This window comes from Oncorhynchus kisutch, linkage group LG30 (genome assembly GCF_002021735.2).
Source record: "Oncorhynchus kisutch isolate 150728-3 linkage group LG30, Okis_V2, whole genome shotgun sequence".
NCBI lineage: Eukaryota > Metazoa > Chordata > Actinopteri > Salmoniformes > Salmonidae > Oncorhynchus > Oncorhynchus kisutch.
In genome coordinates, this window is record NC_034203.2 from 36,064,971 (window position 1) to 36,080,185 (window position 15,215).

At 43.8% G+C, this 15,215-nt stretch overlaps 1 protein-coding gene across 2 annotated transcripts in view; it reads left to right on the forward strand.

Annotated features, from left to right (window-relative positions):
• The first annotated feature begins 5,001 nt into the window (after positions 1-5,001).
• LOC109874880 (serine/threonine-protein kinase STK11-like) overlaps positions 5,002-15,215 on the forward strand; it is a 35,578-nt gene continuing 25,364 nt past the window's right edge. Inside the window, exons 1-4 of one of the 2 annotated variants that reach the window (XM_020466925.2) lie at positions 5,002-5,151; positions 6,542-7,521; positions 11,694-11,777; positions 13,546-13,635. In XM_020466925.2, the coding sequence (XP_020322514.1) occupies positions 7,238-7,521; positions 11,694-11,777; positions 13,546-13,635 (458 nt within the window). In that variant the 5' untranslated portion in view covers positions 5,002-5,151; positions 6,542-7,237. Of the gene's footprint in view, positions 5,152-6,152; positions 6,172-6,541; positions 7,522-11,693; positions 11,778-13,545; positions 13,636-15,215 lie in introns of those variants that run through there. The other variant, XM_031810854.1, reaches the window with a different exon arrangement.

The following is a 15,215-nucleotide window of genomic DNA, read 5'->3' on the forward strand; positions in this document are numbered from 1 at the left end:
AGTTTTCCCAATTCCTGACATTTAATCCAAGTAAAACTCTGTTTTAGGTCAGTTAAGATCACCACTTTTTATTTTAAGAATGTGTAATGTCAGAATAATAATAGAGAGAATAATTTATTTCAGCTTAAATTTCTTTCAGCACATTCCCAGTGGGTCAGAAGTTTACATACACTCAATTGGTATTTGGTAGCATTGCCTTTCAATTGTTTAACTTGGGTCAAACGTTTCGGGGAGCCTTCCACAAGCTTCCCACAATAAGTTGGTTGAATTTTGGCCCATTCCTCCTGACAGAGCTGGTGTAACTTAGTCAGGTTTGTAGGCCTCCTTGCTCGCACACGCTTTTTCAGTTATACCCACAAATGTTCTATGGGATTGAGGTCAGGGCTTTGTGATGGCCACTCCAATACCTTGCCTTTGTTGTCCTTAGGCCATTTTGCCACAACTTTGGAAGTATGCTTGGGGTCATTGTCCATTTGGAAGACCCAATTGCGACCAAGCTTTAACTTCCAGACTGATGTCTTGAGATGTTGCTTCAATATATCAACCAAAGTTTCCTCCTAATGATGCCATCTATTTTGTGAAGTGCACCAGTCCCTCCTGCAGCAAAGCACCCAACAACATGATGCTTCCACCCCCGTGCTTCATGGTGGGGATGGTGTTCTTGACTTGCAAGCCTCCCCCTTGTTCCTCCAAATATAACGATGGTCATTATGGCCAAAAAGTTATCTTTTTGTTTCATCAGACCAGAGGATATTTATCCAAAAAGTACGATCTTTGTCCCATGTGCAGTTGCAAACCATGGTCTGGCTTTTTTATGGTGGTTTTGGAGCAGTGGCTTCTTCCTTGCTTAGCGGCCTTTCAGGTTATGTTGATATAGGACTTGTTTTACTGTGGATATAGATGCTTTTGTACCTGTTTCCTCCAGCATCTTCACAACGTCCTTTGCTGTTGTTCTAGGATTGATTTGCACTTTTCTCACCAAAGTACGTTCACCTCTAGGAGACAGAACACATCTCCTTCCTGAGCGGTATGACGGCTGCGTGGTCCCATGGTGTTTATACTTGCGTACTATTGTTTGTACAGATGAACATGGTACCTTCAGGCATTTTGAAATTGCACCCATGGATGAACCAGACTTGTGGAGGTCTCCATTTTTTTCTGTGGTCTTTATTTTGATTTTCCCATGATGTCAAGCAAAGAGGCACTGAGTTTGAAGGTAGGCCTTGAAATACATCCACAGATACACCTCCAATTAACTCAAATTATGTAAATTAGCCTATCAGAAGCTTCTATAGCCATGACATTCAACTTACTGTTTGTAAACTACTGACCCACTGGAATTGTGATACAGTGAATTATAAGTGAAATAATCTGTCTGTAAACATTTGTTGGAAAAAGTACTTGTGTTATGCACAAAGTAGATGTCCTAACCGACTTGCCAAACTATAGTTTGTTAACAAGAAGTTTGTGGAGTGGTTGAAAAACTAGTTTTAATGACTCCAACCTAAGTGTATGTCAATTTCCGACTTCAACTGTATACAGTATCAGTCAAAAGTTTGGACACACCTAATCATTCAAGGGTTTTTCCTTATTTTTACATTGTAGAATAATAGTGAAGACATCAACACAATGAAATAACACATATGGAATCATGTATTAACCTCAAAAGTGTTAAACAGATCTAAATATATTTGAGATTTGAAATTCTTCAAAGTTGGCACCCTTTGCCTTGATGACAGCTTTACACACTCTTGGCATTCCCTCACCTGGGATGCTTTTCCAACAGTCTTGAAGGAGTTCCCACATACATATATTTTGATCTGTTTAATTGGGATCGGTGTACCGCTAGCGTTCCACTATGACAACATGAAATTGCAGAGTGCAAAATTTAAAATACAAAAATTGTAATATTAAACATTCATGAAAATACAAGTGTCTTACATCGTTTAAAAGCTTAACTTCTTGCTAATCCAACTGCATTGTCAGATTTCAAAAAGGCTTTACGGCGAAAGCATACCATGCGATGATCTGAGGACAGCGCCCAGCATTAAAAACATTTTTCAAACCAGCAGAGGCGTCACAAAAATCAGAAATAGCGTTAAAATAAATCACTTACCTTTTGAAGATCTTCCTCTGTTTGCAATCCCAAGGGTTCCAGCTACACAACAAATAGTTGTTTTGTTCGATAGTTGACGCGTTTGATTCAGTAATCCACCCTTTCCACTCGTTTAACATGCAGACAAAGGAATCCCAAAGGTTACCGGTAAACTTTGTCCAAACAAGTCAAACAACATTTCTAATTAATCCTCAGGTACCCTAATATGTAAATAAATGATACAATTTAAGACGGAATGTAGTATGTTCAATACCGGAGATAAATAACAAAGTGCGCGCACTCATTCACGAGCGCATCAAGACTGGAGTCCTAACGAGGGACACCTTAGAAAAACAACAAATACTTGCTCATTTTTCAAAAAACAAGCCTGGAACCCTTTCTAAAGACTGTTGACAACTAGTGGAAGCCATAGGAACTGCAATCTGTGAGGTATTTATTTGAATATCCCATAGACTAGCATTGAACTAGCCTGTGACCTAAAAAAATATCTGGATGGATTCTCTTCAGGTTTTACACCTTCCATATCAGTTCTGTTATACTACAGTTTTAACAGTTTTAGAATCTTCAGAGTGTTTTCTATCCAATGCTACCAAGTATATGCATATCTTAGCTTCTGGGCCTGAGTAACAGACAGTTTACTTTGGGCACGTCAGTCATCCAAACTTCTGAATACTGCCCCCTAGCCCAAAGAGGTTAACACTTTTGTGGTTACTACATGATTCCATATGTGTTATTTTATAGTTTTGATGTCTTCACTACTATTCTACAATGTAGAAAATAGTAAAAATCAAGAAAAACCCTAGAATTAGTAGGGGTTTCCAAACTTTTGAATGGTAATGTATATATATATATCTATGTTATTTATTTTATTTTTTAAATAATTAAATGTAAAAAAAAATTTGGGGGGGGGGGGTTTCTCTGTAATACTACTAGCCACCTAGCAATTGAATGAAGTTTGCTTTTGCTAGCCCATATAGGTTCCCAGTCTCCCAACCTTATAACTAGCTACCAAGAAGCCATCTAAGGCTATCAATCAAGTTAGAGGGCTCCCGAGTGGCGTAGCGGTCCAAGGCACTGCATCTCAGTGCTAGAGGTGTCACTACAGACCCTGGTTCAAATCCAGGCTGTATCATATCTGGCCGTGATTGGGAGTGCCATAGGGTGGCACACAATCGGCCCAGGTTGGGCTGGGTTAGGCTGTCATTGTAAAAAAGAATTGGTTCTTAACTGATTTGCCTAGTTAAATAAAAATAGAGTAGCTTGCTTGTCTATCTTAGCTGGCAAGGTTGGTAGACCTTAGAAAAGCAAGCAACAACTAAATGTACTGAATAAGACAGTCTATTACCCAGAGATGCAGAGGGTAATAGTCACCAGTCAGGAGGATACAGACCGCTCCAGAGGTATGCTTAGTTATGCTGAAAAATACACTTTTTTTAAACATAGAATTAACACTAGTGTTAAGTACTTAAGTAGATTTTTGGGGTATCTGTACTTTACTATTTATATTTTTGACTACTTTTACTTCACTACATGCCTAAAGAAAATGTTCTACTTTTTACTCCATTCATTTTCTCACCCAAAAGTACTCATTACAAATCATCAATAATCAAGAGAACATCCCTCGTTATCCCTACTGTTTCTGATCGGGCGGACTCACGAAACACAAATGCTTCGTTTGTAAATTATGTCCGAGTGTTTAAGTGTGCCCCTGGCTATCCGTTAAAAAAAATGAACTAGGGAATTTTAAACAATTTATACTTTTACTTTTGATACTTAAGTATATTTTAGGAATTGCATTTTTTTATATATACTTAAGTATATTTAAAACCAAATACTTTTAGACTTTTACTTAAGTATTATTTTACTGGGTGACATTCACTTTTCCTTGAGTTGTTTCTATTTAGGTATCTTTAATTTTACTCAAGTATGACAATTGGGTACTTTTTCGTCCACTGAGAATTAAGCATAATGATTATGGATCTAGATTGCAGGAAAAAGCTGTTTCAGGTGTTTTTAAAATGCCAAATGATCCTAATGACCACCCCCCAGCCTTCCTCAAGGACTTTATGCCCCCTCAGATTTTTGGGGTGCATGACAACCCTGACCTCATATGTACCCCTTACATCCAGGTATGGGGGGTTATCCTATAACTCCTAATTGATCAGCCCCAGCATTTGGCAGCCACGGTGATCCTCTAATGAGGAGGGTAACAGATCTGTGAAATCAGAGCTTCAGTTTGATATTCCCTGGGGTTTACACGGTTAAAAATAACCCAGATCGGTCAGCTAAGCAAAAAAGGGTTGGCCTCTGAGGCTGTGGTAGCTGGATACTTGTGTAGTGGGACAGGGTTGGCCAGTATGCAGTCAGTGTGGAAAGCAGGTCAACACCACTGACTGCACTGCTGTGACCTGAAATAGGGCTATGTTCACGATTACCTAAAACTGAACATTAAGAATGACATCAACAGCAATTAAAGCACCCCTGGGTGCAAATAGTCCGGGTGGCCATTTTATTAATTGTTCAGCAGTCTTTTGGACCTAGACTTGGCGCTCCGGTACCACTATCTTTTATTTGTGATATGTTTAGAAGGAATAGATTACACCCTTGCAGAACACATGAACATGTGCAATTTCTTTGGGAGGTTTTATTTGTGGTGACTTGATATGTGCATATTTGTGTCCCTAATCTGGCCTAGGTTGTTTAATTTGTTGCAGTGCTCAATTAGTTTTTCTCTAACCCCTAACAGTAGTTCTCGGACATATTAAAAGGCAAAGTACATTTTGTGAAGGCTGTGAGTGTGAAATAATAATACATTAAAAAAATAGTCTGGGACAATGTAGACGAGATGTTGGCTTTCATTCAACTGGAGCATATATTCAGTACCTATTGATAGTCAATGGCCTGGAGAGAGGGGGGAGGTAAACAAGATGGCGGCAACCTGATAGCAGCTGCATCAATAATAGCAAACCTCATATTTATGCAGACAGAAAAATAAAACACTACATAACATCTGTCGATAGAGTCTGGATGTTAAGGTGAGACCCTTTACCACAAAATGCTGACATTTGGCTAGCATATCTACCATCCACTTTAATTTGTATTTAGCCGTTAGCTCCTGCCGGGTAGCTAGGTAGAAAGGATATAACGTCGTTACTGTACTTCTTACTTGCTAGTAACTTTATCCGATTTTGAACATAGCCTAACCATATAGCTAGCTAACGAAACACCCATTGCATACAGTTAGACGAGTTATCTGGTTAGTTAAAATGAAATTGTAAATTCGTGCGAGTTTTCGGGAAGATTGGAGGTAAGGTTTGACACCTAGATGAAATTAGTTTTATATAGGATATTCGGGGTTTTCTCTTGTCGATAGCTATTAAACCCAAACATGCCATGACTATGAAGATGGTATATTCTGAATCGGGATGGATGAGAACAATTCACATCTTTAAAAAATAATAGTATGACTTTGGATTTCAATCTTCAATAGCTCTTCCACAAAGTGTGCCATGACTGATAATGATATATTCTGAATCATGGGAGGATGGTCAAAAATCCACAGCTTTTTGGGCTCCTGAGTGGCGCAGTGGTCCAAGGCATTGCATCTCAGTGCAAGAGGTGTCACTACAGTCCCTGGTTTGAATCCAGGCTGTATCACATCCGGCTGTGATTGGGAGTCCCATAGGGCGGCGCACAATTGGCCCAGCGTCGCCCGGGGTAGGCTGTCATTGTAAATAAGAATTTGTTCTTAACCGACTTTCCTATTTAACTTTTTATTTATGTATTTATTTATTTGGAGGAGGATTGAAAGCCTGAAGATAAAATAAAACTGTCCATTGTCCCCAGACTCATAGGGGGAGACTTATTGAAATCTGAATGAGTCTAACAAGAAAATAAAGGTGTGGATTGTTCTCAATCCATCCCTGATTCAGAATATATCATTCATGCTTGGTTCAATATCTATTTACGAGAGACCCGAATATCCGGTATAAAACCCATTTTACCTCTCCTAACGTTGAGGTGTCAAAAGCGTGTTAGCCGGTTAACGAGCTACAGTGAGTTTGGGAAGGTAGCAAGCTAGCTACTGAAATAATCGGCAAATGGCAAAATAGCTAGCTAACTCCGCTTGGTTGCAAGCTTCTTCTTTTTTTTTATGTGCGACAGGCATTAACTGACTGAGTCGTGCAACAGAATCGGCTGTGACATTCTCGATTAGTCCTTGTTTACTTGCGTCGTGAAATATTGATCTTATGGTTTTAATATTTTGACACCAGACCAGAAAAGTATCCTAAAATGCATAACCAGCCTTGTGGACCTGTAGCTGTCACTCATTTCCTACAAAATTAGCATTTAAATGTTAGTAGGCAAATATTCCTTGATTGATGAAAAATTTGACTGTTGATTAGCTACATTTTTGACCCACAGGTTCTCTGGAGCAGTATCCTGAGTTGCCAACTGGGAAAGACTAGTGAACTCCATAGAAGAGCTGACAATACATCTAGGACCCAGAGCATAACCATACTAAAGACTGAAATAACTCATTTAGGTGTGATTGAGTATTTATTGCATCTGCACTTAGATCAAGGCAAACCAATGGTGACCATGGATCGCTACAAGGTTCTATGGCCGTCATGCTTTGCTTGGCTTTGAAACAGGACTGGTTACCTCTCCGTCTGCATGTCGCCATCTCATATCAGATCACAGATTGAGGTGACATGGAGCTAAGCAGCGGAATGTAAACTCAGCCAGACGTCCCACTCTGCTCAGTAGCACCTGTCCCACAGCCTGAACTCTCCACAAATCTTTTCACCCTGGAACCTTGGCATCGCTGGGTCTTAGTTAACTACCCCACACCACTCTGGAAACGTTTACAGCTAGCCTACATCTTGTTCCCACGAACTTAAACTAACCTCTGTGTTTACAGACCTACTCTATTACAAGGTAAACTGTTTCTCTCAATGCCTATGCCTGGCTACACCTCCAATGTCACTTAGTGTTTTCTAATTGAACTGTGTCCCTGAGCCACCAGCATACACAGCCCAAGCCAAAGGCTTGAGGTCACAGTCCACTATATTGGATTGTCTGGACGCTACACGCTACAGTAACTAAGTTGATTTAACCATGAGTGTCGGGGAGCTGCAGCACCTGGACTATCTGACTGAGAATGAGCTGATGGGCATGGACACGTTCATCCACCGCATCGACTCCACAGAGGTGATCTACCAGCCGCGCAGGAAGAGGGCCAAGCTCATCGGGAAGTACCTGATGGGAGACCTGTTGGGGGAGGGCTCCTACGGTAAGGTGAAGGAGATGCTGGACTCTGACACGCTGTGTCGCAGGGCCGTCAAGATCCTCAAGAAGAAGAAGCTCAGAAGGATCCCCAATGGAGAGGCCAACGTGAAGAAGTAAGTAGTGGGGTTTTGGGAGGGACGGACAGACGGTGGAAGGGAAAGAGGGACGGTGGAAGGGATGGAGTGGGGGGGTGTGATGTGGTGGGTTGCTCTCGTGTCCGTGTGTGATTTTCTTTCACTCGGTCTTCATTTCTCTTTCTTGCTCCCTCTCTTCTTTCCTCTGATTTGCACTCTTGGTCATGCATCGTCAAGCACAATTGATTAACGACTAATGTCACTGCTATTGGATGATTGTCTGGGTGTACTGCTTTAGATTGTCTCTGATTTAGCTTAAGCGGCGTGCATAGCCTAGTGCTGTATTCACGCCTACAGTGTAGGTTTTCCCTACGGTGTATCCCTACGGTTTTCCCTGCAGTGTTTCCCTACGGTTTTCCCTACACTGTAGGTTTTCCCTACAGTGTCTCCCTACGGTTTTCCCTACAGTGTCTCCCTACGGTTTTCCCTACAGTGTAGGTTTTCCCTACAGTGTATCCCTACGGTTTTCCCTACAGTGTAGGTTTTCCCTACAGTGTCTCCCTACGGTTTTCCCTACAGTGTAGGTTTTCCCTACAGTGTATCCCTACGGTTTTCCCTACAGTGTAGGTTTTCCCTACAGTGTATCCCTACGGTTTTCCCTACAGTGTATCCCTACGGTTTTCCCTACAGTGTAGGTTTTCCCTACAGTGTATCCCTACGGTTTTCCCTACAGTGTAGGTTTTCCCTACAGTGTATCCCTACGGTTTTCCCTACAGTGTATCCCTATGGTTTTCCCTACAGTGTAGGTTTTCCCTACAGTGTCTCCCTACGGTTTTCCCTACAGTGTAGGTTTTCCCTACAGTGTATCCCTACGGTTTTCCCTACAGTGTAGGTTTTCCCTACAGTGTATCCCTACGGTTTTCCCTACAGTGTAGGTTTTCCCTACAGTGTATCCCTACGGTTTTCCCTACAGTGTAGGTTTTCCCTACAGTGTATCCCTACGGTTTTCCCTACAGTGTAGGTTTTCCCTACAGTGTATCCCTACGGTTTTCCCTACAGTGTAGGTTTTCCCTACAGTGTATCCCTACGGTTTTCCCTACAGTGTAGGTTTTCCCTACAGTGTATCCCTACGGTTTTCCCTACAGTGTAGGTTTTCCCTACAGTGTATCCCTACGGTTTTCCCACAGTGTAGGTTTTCCCTACAGTGTATCCCTACGGTTTTCCCTACAGTGTAGGTTTTCCCTACAGTGTATCCCTACGGTTTTCCCTACAGTGTAGGTTTTCCCTACAGTGTATCCCTACGGATTTCCCTACAGTGTAGGTTTTCCCTACAGTGTATCCCTACGGATTTCCCTACAGTGTATACCTACGGTTTTCCCTACAGTGTATCCCTCTGGTTTTCCCTACAGTGTCTCCCTACAGTGTATCCCTACGGTTTTCCCTACGGTTTTCCCTACAGTGTCTCCCTACGGTTTTCCCTACAGTGTATCCCTACGGTTTTCCCTACAGTGTATCCCTCCGGTTTTCCCTACAGTGTATCCCTACCGTGTATCCCTACCGTGTATCCCTACCGTGTATCCCTACGGTTTTCCCTACAGTGTTTCCCTACGGTTTTCCCTACAGTGTATCCCTACGGTTTTCCCTACAGTGTTTCCCTACGGTTTTCCCTACAGTGTATCCCTACGGTTTTCCCTACAGTGTTTCCCTACGGTTTTCCCTACAGTGTTTCCCTACGGTTTTCCCTACAGTGTTTCCCTACGGTTTTCCCTACACTTGATTATGTTAAAATGTTGTCTAGGCTACCCACTGCCAGTGTTATGGAGAATGCAATGCTCTGTCTTGCATCATACTCACACCCTCTTTATCTAAACAAAGCTTGGCCTAAAACTAAGCCTCCTCCTGTGCGTCAGGGTGTGAGTTGTTGTGTAGCCGACATGCTCGAGTTTCTCACACTGTTTTGGTGGAAACAGACTAGTACGCCTGTAATATGTTTGTGCATGTCTGTGTAGGTGGGCCCTATCCTATGGGTTTGAGCCTGCGTGAGAGCCTTCCCTAGCCTTATAAGGCTCTGGATGCCACAACAGTACTACCCTTAGCCACTCTCCTCTCTCTCTATACTCACAGCAGCCATCACTTAGCATTCCTGTTTGCCAAACACTTCCTTCTTACACTGCCCGGGGTTGCCAGGGGATAGGTACACTCACACTATGACCACTCCTGTTGCTTGGGCAACGCCTCCGGAAAGCTGAGCCCTGGTTTGGAATGCCACACACACACACACACACACATCCCTCTGGACTAGAACTCCTGAGCGGGGGAGGTGTGTTCATTGAGTGATTTCATTGGACGACGAGCATGTAAAATTCAACAAGTTTGTCGTCATAATGAATTAAGGTAATACAGCTGTAGAATGTAGCCGAAGCTATTTTTGTAGTCAGTCGATAAATAGTAAACAAGTTTTGTTAAAGTGCAAGTTTCCGTCCTCCTGGACCATCCCACAGAGGGATATTGGATCCACTGCAGATAGACTCTCTATGCAGCAGACATGGTGCTTTTAGACAGCAAAAAGCTGACACCCTGATTTCTGTATTTTCTTAGAAAACAGCAGTGCTGCTCACACTCGTTGAATGTGGAATGTTTTTAACCTTGAATGGGATAGATGATGCTGCAAAGGTTTATCAATTGCCTTTTTAGTACTAGGAAGTGAAGTGACCACAATTCTCATACACATAGGCTTATATTTACAGCACCGATGGTAAAGCAACACAATAACTCATTTTGATTGGTCGTGCTGCTCTTTACTAGTATGACTAAAGTTTGTTTTCTTTTCCATGTTCTCCACGACGTGTGCAATACATTTTATTTTGCAATAGTGTTAGTCCATTTTGATGTGTGTGGCAGTGTGCATGTGGGATGTCTCTCTGACTCTCTCGGTAGTGATGCAGTAGTAGTGTATAAAGCAGAGGACTGGGCCAGCCTGTGACTGCAGGCTGAGATGACATAAACGGGCACCGTACAGAGTGATCTACAGTACAGTGTATAGAGACTGACAGTTCAGACTAGAGAAAGAGGGTGTGTGTGTTTGTCCTCCTCATTATTATTTTAATGGAACTCAGTCCGGCTTAAACTTACTCTTGAAAGTTGTAATAGTAGAATGCACAAAGTGCAATATAGAAATTGTGTAGTGTATCACCAGTTCCTCTTGTCATGTCCATCATTACAGACCTCAGAGAGAGATTTCTAATCCGAAAGGTGCACATCAACTAGCCCATGTTAGCTGACATTTTCTTAGCCCATAGATATAGTTGTAATTTTAGTCACTGAAATATCCCATGAATACACATTAGACATGGCAATATGTATAGAATTTAAAACTGCAACATTTTCTTTGTGTAGTATTGCAGGAAATAAGCTTTAAACCTGCTAAATTCTCTTCACCAACGACAAGGGTGTGAACAGTGAGTCATGAACGGGTGCTTGTGCCCATAGAAATAGATGTGGTGCGTACAGGGGGTGTTCCCTAATGCTGGAAGGGGGCCCCTAGTGGGAAAGTTAGTGAATCCTTGCCCTACATGGTGCTTCAATACACCGTGGGCATCCCCATGCTGTGCAGTGACATGCTGGCTTAATGAACTTATTACAAGACGTAAGATTACTCTAAGAGGAGAAAATGTACTCATGAAAATTCCCTTTTAAATGTAGCTGATGTATCCTTCCTTCCCATTTGAATGGCATGGTGAATCTAACCCTAACCCTAACACCTAGAGGATTCGTTTTAAAAACCAGGCCGCTATGGGGATGTTCTGTGATCTAGACTAAAACATATACACACTGCCGTGTGTGTGTGTGTGTTTGCGCGCACGCCCGCCCTTCATGCACTGGCTGTATTCATTAGTGGCAGGCAGGCAACTCTGTAGCAGCTCTCAGATGAATGTGGAGTCTCCTGGGAGTTTGTCGTGGTGGTGCTGGGGGGTGACTTTAAACTCCCTTTCCAAGGTCAGTTCACAGATATGTGTCTATACTGAGCTTGTTGCTATAGCCACACTAATGCGTCATTCCCGTTTCCTTTCTCATTTATTTTTCAGATTTGTGATATTTAGGCAAAGACTTAAGTCACACTCTTTATCTTACAATGTGATTTTAATTTGTTTTATTTCACCAATGTTTTAGTTGTGATGGATGGTTGAATTTGTAACTTGTTTGTGTTTCAGGGAGATCCAGCTGCTCCGGAGACTTCAGAACAAAAATGTGATCCATTTGGTGGACGTGTTGTACAATGAAGAGAAGCAGAAAATATATTCTTTCTTCGTGTGTGTGTGTGTGTGTGTGTACATTTTAAGCACCATTAGTGTGTGTGTGGAATGTTTGTAAGTTGATGAGGGTGGAAAGATTTCCTTATGAATTGTCTACTCCCCTACTTCCTTTCTGTTGAAGTGAACTCTGACACTGCAGGCTCTCCTAGCTGTGTGTGTGTGCCCCTCTATCCTGCAGCAGTGGAGAGAATCTTGATGCAGATGCTCTTTCTCCTCCTCTCTCTGTCTGCACACACTCTTGCTCCTCCTCTCTCTGTCTGCACACACTCTTGCTCCTCCTCTCTCTGTCTGCACACACTCTTGCTCCTCCTCTCTCTGTCTGCACACACTCTTGCTCCTCCTCTCTCTGTCTGCACACACTCTTGCTCCTCCTCTCTCTGTCTGCACACACTCTTGCTCCTCCTCTCTCTGTCTGCACACACTCTTGCTCCTCCTCTCTGTCTGCACACACTCTTGCTCCTCCTCACTCTGTCTGCACACTCTCTTGCTCCTCCTCTCTCTGTCTGCACACACTCTTGCTCCTCCTCACTCTGTCTGCACACACTCTTGCTCTTTCTCCCTATCTTACATGGGTCATAACCAGTAACCAGTAAACAATTGAGCCCTTCCACCCATGTTTGGTTTTCTTGGGAGTAATAGCCTGCATATTTTACACAGAGCTCAGTATACCGACACAAACGCTGGCATCTTGTATAGGATACATGTTAGTATTTTAACAGATGCTCTTATCCAGAGTGATTTACTTAGTGCATTCATCTTAAGGTGGCTAGATGAGACAACCACATCAGTCACTCTATTCTGAATCATCCCACTTCTCTTCCCCTACCATATCTACCTAGAGGTTTTCTTGCTAAGATGATGTCACATTGATTATGAGCCAAATGATTATACAGCTGCGGCCAAATATATTGGCACCCTTGCACTTTTCTTAAAGGGATACTTCGGGATTTTGGCAATTAATGATATACTTCCCCAGAGGCTCTTTAGTGTAATTACTGAAAGGCTATCGACTTCCAGTCATTTCTCTAGTGCTAGTTAAAATTTGAGCTAAAGCTAGATGGCGACTTCTTTCAAACTGCAAGTGACATAAAAATGGTGTCCAAGAGTTCCTCTGGGGACGTAAATAAGCTTCAATGCCACAATCCAGAAGTATTCCTAATGATAATATGGTCACCACACCTTGTTAACGCATTTTCAACATGGCAGAACCACCTTTTTCTAAACTTTGATTGGCACCCCAGAGATAGTACTTGGTTGCACAGCCTTTTGCCAACATATAGCTGCCAACAAATGCTTCTTGTAGCTTTCAATGAGCTTGCTGTGTAGCTTTTCTACTCTTCAGCAGCAGATTGCTCTGCTCTAGTTCTTCAACGTTTGAGGCTGCCCTCCGACTGCTGTTTCCAGATCTCGACAGGTTATGGACAGGATTGAGATCTGGACTTTCACTGGCCAGAAAAGTGCCAATGTTTTTGTCCGTAACTGTATCTTGTTTTTGCCTCTTTTTTGTTTTTTTTCTTGTTCAAAGAACTGAAATTGCTACTTGCTTAAAGCCTTGGAGAAACCCACCTAAAGAAATAAAACCAGACATATTTAGTTGATTTCCCACTCTTGAGCCAGTAACTTTAAATGCATTATGTACAGGGAACATGTATTTCCTTTTCTGTTGTGTTTTAATATGGCAGTTTGTTTAGTGTGGTAATGCTTTTCATTAGTGTGTTGTTTTGAATATTCCCTTGACTCCCTGTCTCACGTATATGGTGATGGAGTATTGCGTATGTGGGATGCAAGAAATGCTGGACAGCGTCCCAGAGAAAAGATTTCCAGTATTTCAAGCTCACGGGTAAGTTTCTCGCCAGCTCGCTCTATTTTTTTTAAATTAAATTTTACCTTTATTTAACTAGGCAAGTCAGTTAAGAACAAATTCTTATTTTCAATGACTGCCTAGGAACAGTGGGTTAACTGCCTGTTCAGGGGCAGAACGACAGATTTGTACCTTGTCAGCTCGGGTATTCGAACTTGCAACCTTTCGGTTACTAGTCCAACGCTCTAACCATTAGGCTACCCTCTCGGAACTCGCTCGCTCTCACTTGCTCTCGCTCTATCAGCTCGCTCTATCAGCTCGCCCCTCGCTCTGTCCTCTCGCTCTATCCTCTCACCTCACTCGCTCTATTCGTTCACTCTATCAGCTCGCCTCACTCGCTCTATCCGCTCGTTCTCGCTCTATCCTCTCGCCCCTCGCTCGCCATCGCTCTATCCTCTCGCTCTATCTGCTTGCCTCTCGCTCTATCCTCGCACCCCTCGCGCTCGCTCTATCCTCCCGTCCTCTCGCTCTATCCTCGCCATCGCTCTATCCTCTTGACCCTCGCTCGCCATCGCTCTATCCTCTCGACCCTCGCTCGCCATCGCTCTATCCTCTCGACCCTCGCTCGCCCCTCGCTCTATCCTCTCGCTTGCCCCTCGCTCTATCCTCTTGGAGCTCGCTCGCTCTATCCTCTCTCCCGTCGCTCGCTCTCGCTCTATCCTCTCGCCCCTCGCTCTATCCTCTCGCTCTATCCTCTCGCTCTATTCGCTCGCCCCTCACTCTATCCACTCGCCCCTCACTCTATCCACTCGCCCCTTGCTCTATCCGCTCGCTCTATTCGCTCGCCCCTCACTCTATCCACTCGCCCCTTGCTCTATCCGCTCGCTCTATCCGCTCGCTCTATTCGCTCGCCCCTCACTCTATCCACTCGCCCCTTGCTCTATCCGCTCGCTCTATTCGCTCGCCCCTCACTCTATCCACTCGCCCCTTGCTCTATCCGCTCGCTCTATCCGCTCGCTCTATTCGCTCGCCCCTCACTCTATCCACTCGCCCCTTGCTCTATCCGCTCGCTCTATTCGCTCGCCCCTCACTCTATCCACTCGCTCTATTCGCTCGCCCCTCACTCTATCCACTCGCTCTATTCGCTCGCCCCTCGCTCTATCCGCTCGCTCTATTCGCTCGCCCCTCACTCTATCCGCTCGCTCTATTCGCTCGCCCCTCACACTATCCACTCGCTCTATTCGCTCGCCCCTCACTCTATCCGCTCGCCCCTCACTCTATCCACTCGCTCTATCCGCTCGCTCTATTCGCTCGCCCCTCACTCTATCCGCTCGCTCTATTCGCTCGCCCCTCACTCCATCCACTCGCCCCTTGCTCTATCCGCTCGCCCCTCACTCTATCCACTCGCTCTATCCGCTCGCCCCTCACTCTATCCACTCGCCCCTCGCTCTATCCGCTCGCCCCTCACTCTATCCGCTCGCCCCTCGCTCTATCCGCTCGCCCCTCACTCTATCCACCCGCCCCTTGCTCTATCCGCTCGCCTCTCACTCTATCCACTCGCCCCTTGCTCTATCCGCTCGCTCTATCCGCTCGCTCTATTCGCTCGCCCCTCACTCTAT